Source organism: Rhinoderma darwinii, chromosome 11 (genome assembly GCF_050947455.1).
Source record: "Rhinoderma darwinii isolate aRhiDar2 chromosome 11, aRhiDar2.hap1, whole genome shotgun sequence".
Taxonomy (NCBI): Eukaryota; Metazoa; Chordata; class Amphibia; order Anura; family Rhinodermatidae; genus Rhinoderma; species Rhinoderma darwinii.
In genome coordinates, this window is record NC_134697.1 from 102250253 (window position 1) to 102271409 (window position 21157).

At 42.7% G+C, this 21157-nt stretch overlaps 1 protein-coding gene across 1 annotated transcript in view; it reads right to left on the reverse strand.

The window, feature by feature from the left end:
- Positions 1–3926: 3926 nt before the first annotated feature.
- The window catches only part of LOC142663107 (uncharacterized), a 67774-nt gene continuing 50543 nt past the window's right edge, over positions 3927–21157 (reverse strand). Inside the window, exon 3 of the mRNA XM_075841408.1 lies at positions 3927–4075. Within this exon, the coding sequence (XP_075697523.1) occupies positions 3927–4075 (149 nt within the window). The remainder of the gene's footprint in view (positions 4076–21157) is intronic.

Sequence of the window (21157 nt, forward strand, 5' to 3'; positions counted from 1 at the left end):
GGTCCTGCATCGTGTCGGACGAGCGAGGACACATCGGCACCAGAGGCTACAGATGATTCTGCAGATAGGGGTTGCAAAATCTGGTGACAGAGCCTCTTTAAGGTATGTTTGATGCCTTTGCTATCTATGACCTCCCCCCACCAGTAACCAATAAGAGACCACAACTTGAAATTGGTGTAAAGGCCACAGCAGCCATTTATTAAATACACAACTTTATGCAATCAAATAGCATAACCCTAACATATCAGAAAAACACTCCATACATTATCATCCTTCTCTATTCCTCAAACTTTCTCCAGTTACAGGATCCTGGAAGGCACTTCAGCTATTATATTTAACTCCATCCTTTCCTTGTCAGGTCCGGAACTTATTGCCCTACAGCCGTACTGCACCTGACCCGAGGGCACCAACCATCTCCAAGACCTCCCTTCCTGGGGACCCTGCCCATCAGGAATGTATTAAAAACCAGCTGGGTAACCACTCCCCAGCCCCTCCAATATTACTGTCACGGAGCGGGGTGTGGACCCACTGGGCCATACCGCGTAGCGGGGTAACAGCTGGCCAACAAGGTACAAAGCAATGTCTATAGTTCAGAACGGGTACCTGAGGCAATGTAGACCAGTAGCGGGGGCACGACTTGACTTTCACAGCAGGTGACACCGTGGATGCAGCGGAAGACACGACTTGACTGTATCAGCAGGTGGGACCGTGGGTGCAGCCGAAGGCACGACTTGACTTTCACTTGTAGATACGATAGCACGGGATACAGGGTACAGGCAGCAGGAATGGGTAACACTGGGAACTAGGAAACACTGGGAGACCATTTGCAAGACAAACTTAGGTATACAACAACGCTCAGGCAAGGAACCAGTGGGCAGAGCCCCTTTTTATAGTCCAGCAGCCATTTGGGCTAATAATTGATGGGTGACAGCTGGACGTGTACTGGCCCCTTAAGGCCGTGGGCGCGCGCACCCTGCGGAAATCAGTACGAGGACCCGGAAGTGAGTGCCGGCGTCTCCCTGGAGGGAGCAGACGCCGTGAAGAGAGATGTCCATGGCCGGGGCCGTCAAGAGGTAAGTCTGAACGACGACCCCCGGCCATAGACGTTACAGTATCCCCCCTGTTACGCCCCCCTCTTCTTGGGACCGGGGCGGGAAAGAAATTTCTTCACGAGGACAGGAGCATCGATGTTCTCCTCTGGCTCCCAAGAACTCTCCTCTGGACCAAATCCCCTCCAATCCACCAAATAGAACGTCCTTCCTCCTACTTTCTTGGTGGCCAGGTTCTCCCTCACTTCGAAAGTTCCGGATGAACCGCCAGGAGCCACTGCGGAACTAGGAGTCCTGGAGTAGCGGTTCAGAACCACGGGTTTTAGCAAGGAGACGTGGAAGGAGTTCGGGATCTTGAGGGAAGGAGGCAGTCGAAGCTTGTACGACACAGGATTGATCTGTAGTAGAATCTCGAAGGGTCCAAGGAACCTGGGATCAAACTTGCAAGATTGCACCCTCAGCCGGATATTCCTGGAATATCTATAGACAAGGAGAGAAAAACAAAAAACACCAGGCACACATCGTGCATCATCTCTTGTTTAAAGTGATAAGGGGTCGGGGGTTAGCGGTTGTGCTAGGAGCACAACACCCAGAAGTGCCTGTATGGTCTCAAAGGACTGCAGCTGGTAAATCCATGCAGGGGCTGTCAGGGCTCCCTCAGTAGATCCAGATAAATGGAGAAAAAAAAAAGGAGGATAAAATTCTCCAGTGCTGTCCAAATGTTGTGGAATTGAAGGATTCAATCCAAGGCAAGAAGTTTAAAAGAATGCTACGCGTTATGAGATTAGACCGATCTCTTCATCAGGCAAGAAACATACATGTTGCTGGAGGACCCAGCAGGGTTTAAATAGCTTACAAAGACCGCCAAAAAGAACGTTGCTGGGGTCAAAGGCCAAAAAAAATAATTACCATCCATGGAACCACCTCCCATCAATTTGGTCCTCAGCCCCTCCCCAACCATACCGATCCTCCTTGACAACACCATTGGCGATCAACCACATATAGTTCCATTTCTTACCCCACTCCTCTACTCCCTATTCCCACAAGCGCCGATCACATCATGTACAAGATAGTGCACTTATAATGTGGTGACAGAGCCTCTTTATTACTAGGACCACTGTTATCTACATTACAGCGCTGATCACATTATGTAGGCGACAGGACACTTATAATGTGGTGACCGCCTCTTTATTACTAGGACCACTGTTATCTACATTACAGCGCTGATTATATTATGTAGGAGACAGGGCACTTATAATGTGGTGACAGCCTCTTTATTACTAGGACCACTGTTCTCTACATTACAGTGCTGATCACATTATGTAGGAGATAGGACACTTATAATGTGGTGACAGCGTCTTTATTACTAGGACCACTGTTATCTACATTACAGCACTGATCACATCATGTACAAGATAGTGCACTTATAATGTGGTGACAGAGCCTCTTTATTACTAGGACCACTGTTATCTACATTACAGCGCTGATCACATTATGTAGACGACAGGACACTTATAATGTGGTGACCGCCTCTTTATTACTAGGACCACTGTTATCTACATTACAGCGCTGATCACATTATGTAGGAGACAGGGCACTTATAATGTGGTGACAGCCTCTTTATTACTAGGACCACTGTTCTCTACATTACAGTGCTGATCACATTATGTAGGAGATAGGACACTTATAATGTGGTGACAGCCTCTTTATTACTAGGACCAGTGTTATCTACATTACAGCGCCGATCACATCATGTAGAAGATAGTGCACTTATAAAGTGGTGACAGAGCCTCCTTATTACTAGGACCACTGTTATCTACATTATAGCGCCGATCTCCTTATATAGGAGACAGGACACTTATAATCTGGTGACAGCCTCTTTATTACTAGGACCACGGTTATCTACATTATAGCGCCGATCTCCTTATATAGGAGACAGGACACTTATAATCTGGTGACAGCCTCTTTATTACTAGGACCACTGTTATCTACATTACAGCGCCGATCAGATTATGTAGGAGACAGGGCACTTATAATATGGTGACAGAGCCTCTTTAACCCTTTAAATCCCTGTACTCTTAGCCTCACACTTCTAGCCTATACCCAAACCACCTTGTCATGCTCTCTCTTCATTACTTCCTATCTGTGCATTATCCCTGTACTGTGACATCACTGTGTGCACTGTTCCTTTACTGTGACATTAATGTATCCATTATTCCATACTGTGTGCATTATCCTTTAGTTCTGACATCACTGTATTCTCCCTATTCCGTGGCAGCTTTTTGGCGGTCAAAAGCTGCAAATGCAACAAGTCGCAATTTCCACCAAAAAACTCAGACTTTTGATGCATGTACGCCGTCCACGGAACTTTCTCGAAAAGTGGCTGGGGCTTAGTGAATGGGGGCGTTCTTGTTGCAGCCCAACAATTGACTATAATTTATCCCAGAAATGAGAGCGGAATTGTACGGCAGCTTGTAATTTACCTTTCGGGTGCACGGACTGCCAGGTGTGCGCCTCTTATTAAATTAGGCGCATCTTAGTCCATCTTTATATTAAGGGGCAGATTTATTAGGGCTGGTGTTTCGTCCGCTGTCTTACGGAGGCATTAGACAAGTTTGGCCACAATCAGACAAACACTTTTATTTTCTTTAGTCCGCATGCAGGTACGGATATTTTCATATACATTAAATTGGATCTGTCACCCAGGACATTACTTTCTGGTAGGTCCCTGGTTTCGGGAGCAGAATGCGCAACACAATTTGAGGTCTCCAGCGGTAGTGGGGTTTTGAAGAACTTCCTATTTGACGTAAATATAAGTCATAATGTCCTATATACAATGCAAATAAAGAAAGAACAGATCCCTCTAATTCATTATTCCTACTGGTCTGGAAATTTAGGAGTCTGAAGAAATTCCCGACATGTTTCCACCAGGGCGGCGCCGGTCATCAGCAGGTCAAAGATGATCAGCTTGAAGATGACGATCTTCATGGCCAGTAGGAGGACGACATTCTGCATCAGATGGTGACCTAAGTGTGAGAAAGTATGTGCAATGTTATATGGACACGTCTTCTGTATTTCCATTGGGGCATTCTCCATGCGATTTAGGTTTTTTGTTACAATTTTATACACTTCATAGATTAAAAAAAAGAACAAAAAAAACAAACTGTAAAAACAGTCACAAACTCTCTGTCACAAGGCACAAAAATGACATTTCAAAGTGTCAATCCAGTTATTTTCTGCCTCCCGGATGAGACGCTCGTGCCGGTTCGGCGCTGCAGTTCTTATGGCAAGCGTATGATGCCTGAAGAGAATTGTGCAGGGGTCCAACTCTGTATCACCGGTGTGCGGGAGCGTCTCTCTACGCCCGATGTAAGTTCAAAGTGTTTGGAAATTAAATTGAAATACATGTGCGGCATTACCACTCCCGACGGCACCGGGCTCGAGCGGAGCCCCAACAGCAAGCTGAACGGTGGAAAACTCCTAATCATTGTGGCGACTGTTGAGCAACAATCCAAGCAGCCGAGCCCCATCCGGCACGGAGACCCCGGAGAAACAATATCGTGGGGTTTCTACACTCATACCAACCTCTTAGTGTATATAATGTAGAGGTGCAGCGGTGATGTCTCTGGTGTGTGAGGAGAATATAATAATATAATGTAGAGGTGCAGCGGTGATGTCTGTCTCTGGTGTGAGGAGAATATAATAATATAATGTAGAGGTGCAGCGGTGGTGTCTGTCTCTGGTGTGTGAGGAGAATATAATAATATAATGTAGAGGTGCAGCGGTGATGTCTGTCTCTGGTGTGTGAGGAGAATATAATAATATAATGTAGAGGTGCAGCGGTGATGTCTGTCTCTGGTGTGTGAGGAGAATATAATAATATAATGTAGAGGTGCAGCGGTGATGTCTGTCTCTGGTGTGTGAGGAGGATATAATAATATAATGTAGAGGTGCAGCGGTGATGTCTGTCTCTGGTGTGAGGAGAATATAATAATATAATGTAGAGGTGCAGCGGTGGTGTCTGTCTCTGGTGTGTGAGGAGAATATAATAATATAATGTAGAGGTGCAGCGGTGATGTCTGTCTCTGATGTGTGAGGAGAATATAATAATATAATGTAGAGGTGCAGCGGTGATGTCTGTCTCTGGTGTGTGAGGAGAATATAATAATATAATGTAGAGGTGCAGCGGTGATGTCTGTCTCTGGTGTGTGAGGAGAATATAATAATATAATGTAGAGGTGCAGTGGTGATGTCTGTCTCTGGTGTGTGAGGAGAATATAATAATATAATGTAGAGGTGCAGCGGTGATGTCTGTCTCTGGTGTGTGAGGGGGATATAATAATATAATGTAGAGGTGCAGCGGTGATGTCTGTCTCTGGTGTGTGAGGAGAATATAATAATATAATGTAGAGGTGCAGCGGTGGTGTCTGTCTCTGGTGTGTGAGGAGAATATAATAATATAATGTAGAGGTGCAGCGGTGATGTCTGTCTCTGGTGTGTGAGGAGAATATAATAATATAATGTAGAGGTGCAGCGGTGATGTCTGTCTCTGGTGTGTGAGGAGAATATAATAATATAATGTAGAGGTGCAGCGGTGATGTCTGTCTCTGGTGTGTGAGGAGAATATAATAATATAATGTAGAGGTGCAGCGGTGATGTCTGTCTCTGGTGTGTGAGGAATATAATAATATAATGTAGAGGTGCAGCGGTGGTGTCTGTCTCTGGTGTGTGAGGAGAATATAATAATATAATGTAGAGGTGCAGCGGTGATGTCTGTCTCTGGTGTGTGAGGAGAATATAATAATATAATGTAGAGGTGCAGCGGTGATGTCTGTCTCTGGTGTGTGAGGAGAATATAATAATATAATGTAGAGGTGCAGCGGTGATGTCTGTCTCTGGTGTGTGAGGAGAATATAATAATATAATGTAGAGGTGCAGCGGTGATATCTGTCTCTGGTGTGTGAGGAATATAATAATATAATGTAGAGGTGCAGCGGTGATGTCTGTCTCTGGTGTGTGAGGAGAATATAATAATATAATGTAGAGGTGCAGCGGTGATGTCTGTCTCTGGTGTGAGGAGAATATAATAATATAATGTAGAGGTGCAGCGGTGATGTCTGTCTCTGGTGTGTGAGGAATATAATAATATAATGTAGAGGTGCAGCGGTGATGTCTGTCTCTGGTGTGTGAGGAATATAATAATATAATGTAGAGGTGCAGCGGTGATGTCTGTCTCTGGTGTGTGAGGGGAATATAATAATATAATGTAGAGGTGCAGCGGTGATGTCTGTCTCTGGTGTGTGAGGAGAATATAATAATATAATGTAGAGGTGCAGCGGTGATGTCTGTCTCTGGTGTGTGAGGAGAATATAATAATATAATGTAGAGGTGCAGCGGTGATGTCTGTCTCTGGTGTGTGAGAATATAATAATATAATGTAGGGGTGCAGCGGTGATGTCTGTCTCTGGTGTGTGAGGAGAATATAATAATATAATGTAGAGGTGCAGCGGTGATGTCTGTCTCTGGTGTGTGAGGAATATAATAATATAATGTAGAGGTGCAGCGGTGATGTCTGTCTCTGGTGTGTGAGGAGAATATAATAATATAATGTAGAGGTGCAGCGGTGATGTCTGTCTCTGGTGTGTGAGGAGAATATAATAATATAATGTAGAGGTGCAGCGGTGATGTCTGTCTCTGGTGTGTGAGGAGAATATAATAATATAATGTAGAGGAGCAGCGGTGATGTCTGTCTCTGGTGTGTGAGGAGAATATAATAATATAATGTAGAGGTGCAGCGGTGATGTCTGTCTCTGGTGTGTGAGGAGAATATAATAATATAATGTAGAGGTGCAGCGGTGATGTCTGTCTCTGGTGTGTGAGGAGAATATAATAATATAATGTAGAGGTGCAGCGGTGATGTCTGTCTCTGGTGTGTGAGGAGGATATAATAATATAATGTAGAGGTGCAGCGGTGATATCTGTCTCTGGTGTGTGAGGAATATAATAATATAATGTAGAGGTGCAGCGGTGATGTCTGTCTCTGGTGTGTGAGGAGAATATAATAATATAATGTAGAGGTGCAGCGGTGATGTCTGTCTCTGGTGTGTGAGGAATATAATAATATAATGTAGAGGTGCAGCGGTGATGTCTGTCTCTGGTGTGTGAGGAGAATATAATAATATAATGTAGAGGTGCAGCGGTGATGTCTGTCTCTGGTGTGTGAGGAATATAATAATATAATGTAGAGGTGCAGCGGTGATGTCTGTCTCTGGTGTGTGAGGAGAATATAATAATATAATGTAGGGGTGCAGCGGTGATGTCTGTCTCTGGTGTGTGAGGAGAATATAATAATATAATGTAGAGGTGCAGCGGTGATGTCTGTCTCTGGTGTGTGAGGAGAATATAATAATATAATGTAGAGGTGCAGCGGTGGTGTCTGTCTCTGGTGTGTGAGGGGAATATAATAATATAATGTAGAGGTGCAGCGGTGATGTCTGTCTCTGGTGTGAGGGGAATATAATAATATAATGTAGAGGTGCAGCGGTGGTGTCTGTCTCTGGTGTGTGAGGAGAATATAATAATATAATGTAGAGGTGCAGCGGTGGTGTCTGTCTCTGGTGTGTGAGGGGAATATAATAATATAATGTAGAGGTGCAGCGGTGATGTCTGTCTCTGGTGTGTGAGGAGAATATAATAATATAATGTAGGGGTGCAGCGGTGATGTCTGTCTCTGGTGTGTGAGGAATATAATAATATAATGTAGAGGTGCAGCGGTGATGTCTGTCTCTGGTGTGTGAGGAATATAATAATATAATGTAGAGGTGCAGCGGTGATGTCTGTCTCTGGTGTGTGAGGAGAATATAATAATATAATGTAGAGGTGCAGCGGTGATGTCTGTCTCTGGTGTGTGAGGAATATAATAATATAATGTAGAGGTGCAGCGGTGATGTCTGTCTCTGGTGTGTGAGGAGAATATAATAATATAATGTAGAGGTGCAGCGGTGATGTCTGTCTCTGGTGTGAGGAGAATATAATAATATAATGTAGAGGTGCAGCGGTGATGTCTGTCTCTGGTGTGTGAGGAATATAATAATATAATGTAGAGGTGCAGCGGTGGTGTCTGTCTCTGGTGTGTGAGGAATATAATAATATAATGTAGAGGTGCAGCGGTGATGTCTCTGGTGTGTGAGGAGAATATAATAATATAATGTAGAGGTGCAGCGGTGGTGTCTGTCTCTGGTGTGTGAGGAGAATATAATAATATAATGTAGAGATGCAGCGGTGATGTCTGTCTCTGGTGTGTGAGGAATATAATAATATAATGTAGAGGTGCAGCGGTGGTGTCTGTCTCTGGTGTGTGAGGAATATAATAATATAATGTAGAGGTGCAGCGGTGGTGTCTCTGGTGTGTGAGGAGAATATAATAATATAATGTAGAGGTGCAGCGGTGATGTCTGTCTCTGGTGTGTGAGGAGAATATAATAATATAATGTAGAGGTGCAGCGGTGATGTCTGTCTCTGGTGTGTGAGGAGAATATAATAATATAATGTAGAGGTGCAGCGGTGATGTCTGTCTCTGGTGTGTGAGGAGAATATAATAATATAATGTAGAGGTGCAGCGGTGATGTCTGTCTCTGGTGTGTGAGGAGAATATAATAATATAATGTAGAGGTGCAGCGGTGATGTCTGTCTCTGGTGTGTGAGGAGAATATAATAATATAATGTAGAGGTGCAGCGGTGATGTCTGTCTCTGGTGTGAGGAGAATATAATAATATAATGTAGAGGTGCAGCGGTGATGTCTGTCTCTGGTGTGAGGAGAATATAATAATATAATGTAGAGGTGCAGCGGTGATGTCTGTCTCTGGTGTGTGAGGAGAATATAATAATATAATGTAGAGGTGCAGCGGTGATGTCTGTCTCTGGTGTGAGGAGAATATAATAATATAATGTAGAGGTGCAGCGGTGATGTCTGTCTCTGGTGTGTGAGGAATATAATAATATAATGTAGAGGTGCAGCGGTGATGTCTGTCTCTGGTGTGTGAGGAGAATATAATAATATAATGTAGAGGTGCAGCGGTGATGTCTGTCTCTGGTGTGTGAGGAGAATATAATAATATAATGTAGAGGTGCAGCGGTGATGTCTGTCTCTGGTGTGTGAGGAGAATATAATAATATAATGTAGAGGTGCAGCGGTGATGTCTGTCTCTGGTGTGTGAGGAGAATATAATAATATAATGTAGAGGTGCAGCGGTGATGTCTGTCTCTGGTGTGTGAGGAGAATATAATAATATAATGTAGAGGTGCAGCGGTGGTGTCTGTCTCTGGTGTGTGAGGAGAATATAATAATATAATGTAGAGGTGCAGCGGTGATGTCTGTCTCTGGTGTGTGAGGAATATAATAATATAATGTAGAGGTGCAGCGGTGATGTCTGTCTCTGGTGTGTGAGGAATATAATAATATAATGTAGAGGTGCAGCGGTGATGTCTGTCTCTGGTGTGTGAGGAGAATATAATAATATAATGTAGAGGTGCAGCGGTGATGTCTGTCTCTGGTGTGTGAGGAGAATATAATAATATAATGTAGAGGTGCAGCGGTGATGTCTGTCTCTGGTGTGTGAGGAATATAATAATATAATGTAGAGGTGCAGCGGTGATGTCTCTGGTGTGTGAGGAGAATATAATAATATAATGTAGAGGTGCAGCGGTGATGTCTGTCTCTGGTGTGAGGAGAATATAATAATATAATGTAGAGGTGCAGCGGTGATGTCTGTCTCTGGTGTGTGAGGAGAATATAATAATATAATGTAGAGGTGCAGCGGTGATGTCTGTCTCTGGTGTGTGAGGAGAATATAATAATATAATGTAGAGGTGCAGCGGTGATGTCTGTCTCTGGTGTGTGAGGATAATATAATAATATAATGTAGAGGTGCAGCGGTGATGTCTGTCTCTGGTGTGTGAGGAGAATATAATAATATAATGTAGGGGTGCAGCGGTGATGTCTGTCTCTGGTGTGTGAGGAGAATATAATAATATAATGTAGAGGTGCAGCGGTGATGTCTGTCTCTGGTGTGTGAGGAGAATATAATAATATAATGTAGAGGTGCAGCGGTGATGTCTGTCTCTGGTGTGTGAGGAGAATATAATAATATAATGTAGAGGTGCAGCGGTGATGTCTGTCTCTGGTGTGTGAGGAGAATATAATAATATAATGTAGAGGTGCAGCGGTGATGTCTGTCTCTGGTGTGTGAGGGGAATATAATAATATAATGTAGAGGTGCAGCGGTGATGTCTGTCTCTGGTGTGTGAGGAATATAATAATATAATGTAGAGGTGCAGCGGTGATGTCTCTGGTGTGTGAGGAGAATATAATAATATAATGTAGAGGTGCAGCGGTGATGTCTGTCTCTGGTGTGTGAGGAGAATATAATAATATAATGTAGAGGTGCAGCGGTGGTGTCTGTCTCTGGTGTGAGGAGAATATAATAATATAATGTAGAGGTGCAGCGGTGATGTCTCTGGTGTGTGAGGAGAATATAATAATATAATGTAGAGGTGCAGCGGTGATGTCTGTCTCTGGTGTGTGAGGAGAATATAATAATATAATGTAGAGGTGCAGCGGTGATGTCTGTCTCTGGTGTGTGAGGAGAATATAATAATATAATGTAGAGGTGCAGCGGTGATGTCTGTCTCTGGTGTGAGGAGAATATAATAATATAATGTAGAGGTGCAGCGGTGATGTCTGTCTCTGGTGTGTGAGGAGAATATAATAATATAATGTAGAGGTGCAGCGGTGGTGTCTGTCTCTGGTGTGTGAGGAGAATATAATAATATAATGTAGAGGTGCAGCGGTGATGTCTGTCTCTGGTGTGAGGAGAATATAATAATATAATGTAGAGGTGCAGCGGTGATGTCTGTCTCTGGTGTGTGAGGAATATAATAATATAATGTAGAGGTGCAGCGGTGATGTCTGTCTCTGGTGTGTGAGGAGAATATAATAATATAATGTAGAGGTGCAGCGGTGATGTCTGTCTCTGGTGTGTGAGGGGAATATAATAATATAATGTAGAGGTGCAGCGGTGATGTCTGTCTCTGGTGTGAGGAGAATATAATAATATAATGTAGAGGTGCAGCGGTGATGTCTGTCTCTGGTGTGAGGAGAATATAATAATATAATGTAGAGGTGCAGCGGTGATGTCTGTCTCTGGTGTGTGAGGAGAATATAATAATATAATGTAGAGGTGCAGCGGTGATGTCTGTCTCTGGTGTGTGAGGAGAATATAATAATATAATGTAGAGGTGCAGCGGTGATGTCTGTCTCTGGTGTGTGAGGAGAATATAATAATATAATGTAGAGGTGCAGCGGTGATGTCTGTCTCTGGTGTGTGAGGGGGATATAATAATATAATGTAGAGGTGCAGCGGTGATGTCTGTCTCTGGTGTGTGAGGGGAATATAATAATATAATGTAGAGGTGCAGCGGTGATGTCTGTCTCTGGTGTGTGAGGAATATAATAATATAATGTAGAGGTGCAGCGGTGATGTCTGTCTCTGGTGTGTGAGGAGAATATAATAATATAATGTAGAGGTGCAGCGGTGATGTCTGTCTCTGGTGTGTGAGGAGAATATAATAATATAATGTAGAGGTGCAGCGGTGATGTCTGTCTCTGGTGTGTGAGGAGAATATAATAATATAATGTAGAGGTGCAGCGGTGATGTCTGTCTCTGGTGTGTGAGGAGAATATAATAATATAATGTAGGGGTGCAGCGGTGATGTCTGTCTCTGGTGTGTGAGGAGAATATAATAATATAATGTAGAGGTGCAGCGGTGATGTCTGTCTCTGGTGTGTGAGGAATATAATAATATAATGTAGAGGTGCAGCGGTGGTGTCTGTCTCTGGTGTGTGAGGAATATAATAATATAATGTAGAGGTGCAGCGGTGATGTCTGTCTCTGGTGTGTGAGGAGAATATAATAATATAATGTAGAGGTGCAGCGGTGATGTCTGTCTCTGGTGTGTGAGGAGAATATAATAATATAATGTAGAGGTGCAGCGGTGATGTCTGTCTCTGGTGTGTGAGGAATATAATAATATAATGTAGAGGTGCAGCGGTGATGTCTGTCTCTGGTGTGTGAGGAGAATATAATAATATAATGTAGAGGTGCAGCGGTGATGTCTGTCTCTGGTGTGAGGAATATAATAATATAATGTAGAGGTGCAGCGGTGATGTCTGTCTCTGGTGTGAGGAGAATATAATAATATAATGTAGAGGTGCAGCGGTGATGTCTGTCTCTGGTGTGTGAGGAGAATATAATAATATAATGTAGGGGTGCAGCGGTGATGTCTGTCTCTGGTGTGTGAGGAGAATATAATAATATAATGTAGAGGTGCAGCGGTGATGTCTGTCTCTGGTGTGAGGAATATAATAATATAATGTAGAGGTGCAGCGGTGATGTCTGTCTCTGGTGTGAGGAGAATATAATAATATAATGTAGAGGTGCAGCGGTGATGTCTGTCTCTGGTGTGAGGAATATAATAATATAATGTAGAGGTGCAGCGGTGATGTCTGTCTCTGGTGTGAGGAGAATATAATAATATAATGTAGAGGTGCAGCGGTGATGTCTGTCTCTGGTGTGTGAGGAGAATATAATAATATAATGTAGAGGTGCAGCGGTGATGTCTGTCTCTGGTGTGTGAGGAGAATATAATAATATAATGTAGAGGTGCAGCGGTGATGTCTGTCTCTGGTGTGTGAGGAATATAATAATATAATGTAGAGGTGCAGCGGTGATGTCTGTCTCTGGTGTGAGGAGAATATAATAATATAATGTAGAGGTGCAGCGGTGATGTCTGTCTCTGGTGTGTGAGGAGAATATAATAATATAATGTAGAGGTGCAGCGGTGGTGTCTGTCTCTGGTGTGTGAGGAGAATATAATAATATAATGTAGAGGTGCAGCGGTGATGTCTGTCTCTGGTGTGAGGAGAATATAATAATATAATGTAGAGGTGCAGCGGTGATGTCTGTCTCTGGTGTGTGAGGAATATAATAATATAATGTAGAGGTGCAGCGGTGATGTCTGTCTCTGGTGTGTGAGGAGAATATAATAATATAATGTAGAGGTGCAGCGGTGATGTCTGTCTCTGGTGTGTGAGGGGAATATAATAATATAATGTAGAGGTGCAGCGGTGATGTCTGTCTCTGGTGTGAGGAGAATATAATAATATAATGTAGAGGTGCAGCGGTGATGTCTGTCTCTGGTGTGAGGAGAATATAATAATATAATGTAGAGGTGCAGCGGTGATGTCTGTCTCTGGTGTGTGAGGAGAATATAATAATATAATGTAGAGGTGCAGCGGTGATGTCTGTCTCTGGTGTGTGAGGAGAATATAATAATATAATGTAGAGGTGCAGCGGTGATGTCTGTCTCTGGTGTGTGAGGAGAATATAATAATATAATGTAGAGGTGCAGCGGTGATGTCTGTCTCTGGTGTGTGAGGGGGATATAATAATATAATGTAGAGGTGCAGCGGTGATGTCTGTCTCTGGTGTGTGAGGGGAATATAATAATATAATGTAGAGGTGCAGCGGTGATGTCTGTCTCTGGTGTGTGAGGAATATAATAATATAATGTAGAGGTGCAGCGGTGATGTCTGTCTCTGGTGTGTGAGGAGAATATAATAATATAATGTAGAGGTGCAGCGGTGATGTCTGTCTCTGGTGTGTGAGGAGAATATAATAATATAATGTAGAGGTGCAGCGGTGATGTCTGTCTCTGGTGTGTGAGGAGAATATAATAATATAATGTAGAGGTGCAGCGGTGATGTCTGTCTCTGGTGTGTGAGGAGAATATAATAATATAATGTAGGGGTGCAGCGGTGATGTCTGTCTCTGGTGTGTGAGGAGAATATAATAATATAATGTAGAGGTGCAGCGGTGATGTCTGTCTCTGGTGTGTGAGGAATATAATAATATAATGTAGAGGTGCAGCGGTGGTGTCTGTCTCTGGTGTGTGAGGAATATAATAATATAATGTAGAGGTGCAGCGGTGATGTCTGTCTCTGGTGTGTGAGGAGAATATAATAATATAATGTAGAGGTGCAGCGGTGATGTCTGTCTCTGGTGTGTGAGGAGAATATAATAATATAATGTAGAGGTGCAGCGGTGATGTCTGTCTCTGGTGTGTGAGGAATATAATAATATAATGTAGAGGTGCAGCGGTGATGTCTGTCTCTGGTGTGTGAGGAGAATATAATAATATAATGTAGAGGTGCAGCGGTGATGTCTGTCTCTGGTGTGAGGAATATAATAATATAATGTAGAGGTGCAGCGGTGATGTCTGTCTCTGGTGTGAGGAGAATATAATAATATAATGTAGAGGTGCAGCGGTGATGTCTGTCTCTGGTGTGTGAGGAGAATATAATAATATAATGTAGGGGTGCAGCGGTGATGTCTGTCTCTGGTGTGTGAGGAGAATATAATAATATAATGTAGAGGTGCAGCGGTGATGTCTGTCTCTGGTGTGAGGAATATAATAATATAATGTAGAGGTGCAGCGGTGATGTCTGTCTCTGGTGTGAGGAGAATATAATAATATAATGTAGAGGTGCAGCGGTGATGTCTGTCTCTGGTGTGAGGAATATAATAATATAATGTAGAGGTGCAGCGGTGATGTCTGTCTCTGGTGTGAGGAGAATATAATAATATAATGTAGAGGTGCAGCGGTGATGTCTGTCTCTGGTGTGTGAGGAGAATATAATAATATAATGTAGAGGTGCAGCGGTGATGTCTGTCTCTGGTGTGAGGAGAATATAATAATATAATGTAGAGGTGCAGCGGTGATGTCTGTCTCTGGTGTGTGAGGAGAATATAATAATATAATGTAGAGGTGCAGCGGTGATGTCTGTCTCTGGTGTGTGAGGAGAATATAATAATATAATGTAGAGGTGCAGCGGTGATGTCTGTCTCTGGTGTGTGAGGAGAATATAATAATATAATGTAGAGGTGCAGCGGTGATGTCTGTCTCTGGTGTGTGAGGAGAATATAATAATATAATGTAGAGGTGCAGCGGTGATGTCTGTCTCTGGTGTGTGAGGAGGATATAATAATATAATGTAGAGGTGCAGCGGTGATGTCTGTCTCTGGTGTGTGAGGAGAATATAATAATATAATGTAGAGGTGCAGCGGTGATGTCTGTCTCTGGTGTGTGAGGAGAATATAATAATATAATGTAGAGGTGCAGCGGTGATGTCTGTCTCTGGTGTGTGAGGAATATAATAATATAATGTAGAGGTGCAGCGGTGATGTCTGTCTCTGGTGTGAGGAGAATATAATAATATAATGTAGAGGTGCAGCGGTGATGTCTGTCTCTGGTGTGTGAGGAGAATATAATAATATAATGTAGAGGTGCAGCGGTGATGTCTGTCTCTGGTGTGTGAGGAGAATATAATAATATAATGTAGAGGTGCAGCGGTGATGTCTGTCTCTGGTGTGTGAGGAATATAATAATATAATGTAGAGGTGCAGCGGTGATGTCTGTCTCTGGTGTGTGAGGAGAATATAATAATATAATGTAGAGGTGCAGCGGTGATGTCTGTCTCTGGTGTGTGAGGAATATAATAATATAATGTAGAGGTGCAGCGGTGATGTCTGTCTCTGGTGTGTGAGGAGAATATAATAATATAATGTAGAGGTGCAGCGGTGATGTCTGTCTCTGGTGTGTGAGGAGAATATAATAATATAATGTAGAGGTGCAGCGGTGATGTCTGTCTCTGGTGTGTGAGGGGAATATAATAATATAATGTAGAGGTGCAGCGGTGATGTCTGTCTCTGGTGTGTGAGGGGAATATAATAATATAATGTAGAGGTGCAGCGGTGGTGTCTGTCTCTGGTGTGTGAGGAGAATATAATAATATAATGTAGAGGTGCAGCGGTGATGTCTGTCTCTGGTGTGTGAGGAGAATATAATAATATAATGTAGAGGTGCAGCGGTGATGTCTGTCTCTGGTGTGTGAGGAGAATATAATAATATAATGTAGAGGTGCAGCGGTGATGTCTGTCTCTGGTGTGTGAGGAATATAATAATATAATGTAGAGGTGCAGCGGTGATGTCTGTCTCTGGTGTGAGGAGAATATAATAATATAATGTAGAGGTGCAGCGGTGATGTCTGTCTCTGGTGTGTGAGGAGAATATAATAATATAATGTAGAGGTGCAGCGGTGATGTCTGTCTCTGGTGTGTGAGGAGAATATAATAATATAATGTAGAGGTGCAGCGGTGATGTCTGTCTCTGGTGTGTGAGGAGAATATAATAATATAATGTAGAGGTGCAGCGGTGATGTCTGTCTCTGGTGTGTGAGGAGAATATAATAATATAATGTAGGGGTGCAGCGGTGATGTCTGTCTCTGGTGTGTGAGGAGAATATAATAATATAATGTAGAGGTGCAGCGGTGATGTCTGTCTCTGGTGTGTGAGGAATATAATAATATAATGTAGAGGTGCAGCGGTGATGTCTGTCTCTGGTGTGAGGAGAATATAATAATATAATGTAGGGGTGCAGCGGTGGTGTCTGTCTCTGGTGTGTGAGGAGAATATAATAATATAATGTAGAGGTGCAGCGGTGATGTCTGTCTCTGGTGTGTGAGGAATATAATAATATAATGTAGAGGTGCAGCGGTGATGTCTGTCTCTGGTGTGTGAGGAATATAATAATATAATGTAGAGGTGCAGCGGTGATGTCTGTCTCTGGTGTGAGGAGAATATAATAATATAATGTAGAGGTGCAGCGGTGATGTCTGTCTCTGGTGTGTGAGGAATATAATAATATAATGTAGAGGTGCAGCGGTGGTGTCTGTCTCTGGTGTGTGAGGAATATAATAATATAATGTAGAGGTGCAGCGGTGATGTCTGTCTCTGGTGTGTGAGGGGAATATAATAATATAATGTAGATGTGCAGCGGTGATGTCTGTCTCTGGTGTGTGAGGAATATAATAATATAATGTAGAGGTGCAGCGGTGATGTCTGTCTCTGGTGTGAGGAATATAATAATATAATGTAGAGGTGCAGCGGTGATGTCTGTCTCTGGTGTGTGAGGAGAATATAATAATATAATGTAGAGGTGCAGCGGTGATGTCTGTCTCTGGTGTGTGAGGAGAATATAATAATATAATGTAGAGGTGCAGCGGTGATGTCTGTCTCTGGTGTGTGAGGAGAATATAATAATATAATGTAGAGGTGCAGTGGTGATGTCTGTCTCTGGTGTGTGAGGAATATAATAATATAATGTAGAGGTGCAGCGGTGATGTCTGTCTCTGGTGTGTGAGGAGAATATAATAATATAATGTAGAGGTGCAGCGGTGATGTCTGTCTCTGGTGTGTGAGGAGAATATAATAATATAATGTAGAGGTGCAGCGGTGATGTCTGTCTCTGGTGTGTGAGGAGAATATAATAATATAATGTAGAGGTGCAGCGGTGATGTCTGTCTCTGGTGTGAGGAGAATATAATAATATAATGTAGAGGTGCAGCGGTGGTGTCTGTCTCTGGTGTGTGAGGAGAATATAATAATATAATGTAGAGGTGCAGCGGTGATGTCTGTCTCTGGTGTGTGAGGAGAATATAATAATATAATGTAGAGGTGCAGCGGTGATGTCTGTCTCTGGTGTGTGAGGAGAATATAATAATATAATGTAGAGGTGCAGCGGTGATGTCTGTCTCTGGTGTGTGAGGAATATAATAATATAATGTAGAGGTGCAGCGGTGGTGTCTGTCTCTGGTGTGTGAGGAGAATATAATAATATAATGTAGAGGTGCAGCGGTGATGTCTGTCTCTGGTGTGAGGAGAATATAATAATATAATGTAGAGGTGCAGCGGTGATGTCTCTGGTGTGTGAGGAGAATATAATAATATAATGTAGAGGTGCAGCGGTGATGTCTGTCTCTGGTGTGAGGAGAATATAATAATATAATGTAGAGGTGCAGCGGTGATGTCTGTCTCTGGTGTGTGAGGAGAATATAATAATATAATGTAGAGGTGCAGCGGTGATGTCTGTCTCTGGTGTGTGAGGAGAATATAATAATATAATGTAGAGGTGCAGCGGTGATGTCTGTCTCTGGTGTGAGGAGAATATAATAATATAATGTAGAGGTGCAGCGGTGATGTCTGTCTCTGGTGTGAGGAGAATATAATAATATAATGTAGAGGTGCAGCGGTGATGTCTGTCTCTGGTGTGTGAGGAATATAATAATATAATGTAGAGGTGCAGCGGTGATGTCTGTCTCTGGTGTGTGAGGAGAATATAATAATATAATGTAGAGGTGCAGCGGTGATGTCTGTCTCTGGTGTGAGGAGAATATAATAATATAATGTAGAGGTGCAGCGGTGGTGTCTGTCTCTGGTGTGTGAGGAGAATATAATAATATAATGTAGAGGTGCAGCGGTGGTGTCTGTCTCTGGTGTGTGAGGGGAATATAATAATATAATGTAGAGGTGCAGCGGTGATGTCTGTCTCTGGTGTGTGAGGAATATAATAATATAATGTAGAGGTGCAGCGGTGATGTCTGTCTCTGGTGTGTGAGGAATATAATAATATAATGTAGAGGTGCAGCGGTGATGTCTGTCTCTGGTGTGTGAGGAGAATATAATAATATAATGTAGAGGTGCAGCGGTGATGTCTGTCTCTGGTGTGTGAGGAGAATATAATAATATAATGTAGAGGTGCAGCGGTGATGTCTGTCTCTGGTGTGTGAGGAATATAATAATCTAATGTAGAGGTGCAGCGGTGATGTCTGTCTCTGGTGTGTGAGGAATATAATAATATAATGTAGAGGTGCAGCGGTGATGTCTGTCTCTGGTGTGTGAGGAGAATATAATAATATAATGTAGAGGTGCAGCGGTGATGTCAGTCTCTGGTGTGTGAGGAGAATATAATAATATAATGTAGAGGTGCAGCGGTGATGTCTGTCTCTGGTGTGTGAGGAGAATATAATAATATAATGTAGAGGTGCAGCGGTGATGTCTGTCTCTGGTGTGTGAGGAGAATATAATAATATAATGTAGAGGTGCAGCGGTGATGTCTGTCTCTGGTGTGTGAGGAGAATATAATAATATAATGTAGAGGTGCAGCGGTGATGTCTGTCTCTGGTGTGTGAGGAGAATATAATAATATAATGTAGAGGTGCAGCGGTGATGTCTGTCTCTGGTGTGTGAGGAGAATATAATAATATAATGTAGATGTGCAGCGGTGATGTCTGTCTCTGGTGTGTGAGGAGAATATAATAATATAATGTAGAGGTGCAGCGGTGATGTCTGTCTCTGGTGTGTGAGGGGAATATAATATAATGTAGAGGTGCAGCGGTGATGTCTGTCTCTGGTGTGTGAGGAGAATATAATAATATAATGTAGAGGTGCAGCGGTGATGTCTGTCTCTGGTGTGAGGAATATAATAATATAATGTAGGGGTGCAGCGGTGATGTCTGTCTCTGGTGTGTGAGGAGAATATAATAATATAATGTAGAGGTGCAGCGGTGATGTCTGTCTCTGGTGTGAGGAATATAATAATATAATGTAGGGGTGCAGCGGTGATGTCTGTCTCTGGTGTGTGAGGAGAATATAATAATATAATGTAGAGGTGCAGCGGTGATGTCTGTCTCTGGTGTGTGAGGAGAATATAATAATATAATGTAGAGGTGCAGCGGTGATGTCTGTCTCTGGTGTGTGAGGAATATAATAATATAATGTAGGGGTGCAGCGGTGATGTCTGTCTCTGGTGTGTGAGGAGAATATAATAATATAATGTAGAGGTGCAGCGGTGATGTCTGTCTCTGGTGTGTGAGGAGAATATAATAATATAATGTAGAGGTGCAGCGGTGATGTCTGTCTCTGGTGTGTGAGGAGAATATAATAATATAATGTAGAGGTGCAGCGGTGATGTCTGTCTCTGGTGTGTGAGGGGAATATAATAATATAATGTAGAGGTGCAGCGGTGATGTCTGTCTCTGGTGTGTGAGGAGAATATAATAATATAATGTAGAGGTGCAGCGGTGATGTCTGTCTCTGGTGTGAGGAGAATATAATAATATAATGTAGAGGTGCAGCGGTGATGTCTGTCTCTGGTGTGTGAGGAGAATATAATAATATAATGTAGAGGTGCAGCGGTGATGTCTGTCTCTGGTGTGTGAGGAGAATATAATAATATAATGTAGAGGTGCAGCGGTGATGTCTGTCTCTGGTGTGTGAGGAGAATATAATAATATAATGTAGAGGTGCAGCGGTGATGTCTGTCTCTGGTGTGTGAGGAGAATATAATAATATAATGTAGAGGTGCAGCGGTGGTGTCTGTCTCTGGTGTGTGAGGAATATAATAATATAATGTAGAGGTGCAGCGGTGATGTCTGTCTCTGGTGTGTGAGGAGAATATAATAATATAATGTAGAGGTGCAGCGGTGATGTCTGTCTCTGGTGTGTGAGGAGAATATAATAATATAATGTAGAGGTGCAGCGGTGGTGTCTGTCTCTGGTGTGTGAGGAGAATATAATAATATAATGTAGAGGTGCAGCGGTGATGTCTGTCTCTGGTGTGTGAGGAGAATATAATAATATAATGTAGAGGTGCAGCGGTGATGTCTGTCTCTGGTGTGTGAGGAATATAATAATATAATGTAGAGATGCAGCGGTGATGTCTGTCTCTGGTGTGTGAGGAGAATATAATAATATAATGTAGAGGTGCAGCGGTGATGTCTGTCTCTGGTGTGTGAGGAATATAATAATATAATGTAGAGGTGCAGCGGTGATGTCTGTCTCTGGTGTGTGAGGAGGATATAATAATATAATGTAGAGGTGCAGCGGTGATGTCTGTCTCTGGTGTGTGAGGAGAATATAATAATATAATGTAGAGGTGCAGCGGTGATGTCTCTGGTGTGTGAGGAGAATATAATAATATAATGTAGAGGTGCAGCGGTGGTGTCTGTCTCTGGTGTGTGAGGAGGATATAATAATATAATGTAGAGGTGCAGCGGTGATGTCTGTCTCTGGTGTGTGAGGAGAATATAATAATATAATGTAGAGGTGCAGCGGTGATGTCTGTCTCTGGTGTGTGAGGAGAATATAATAA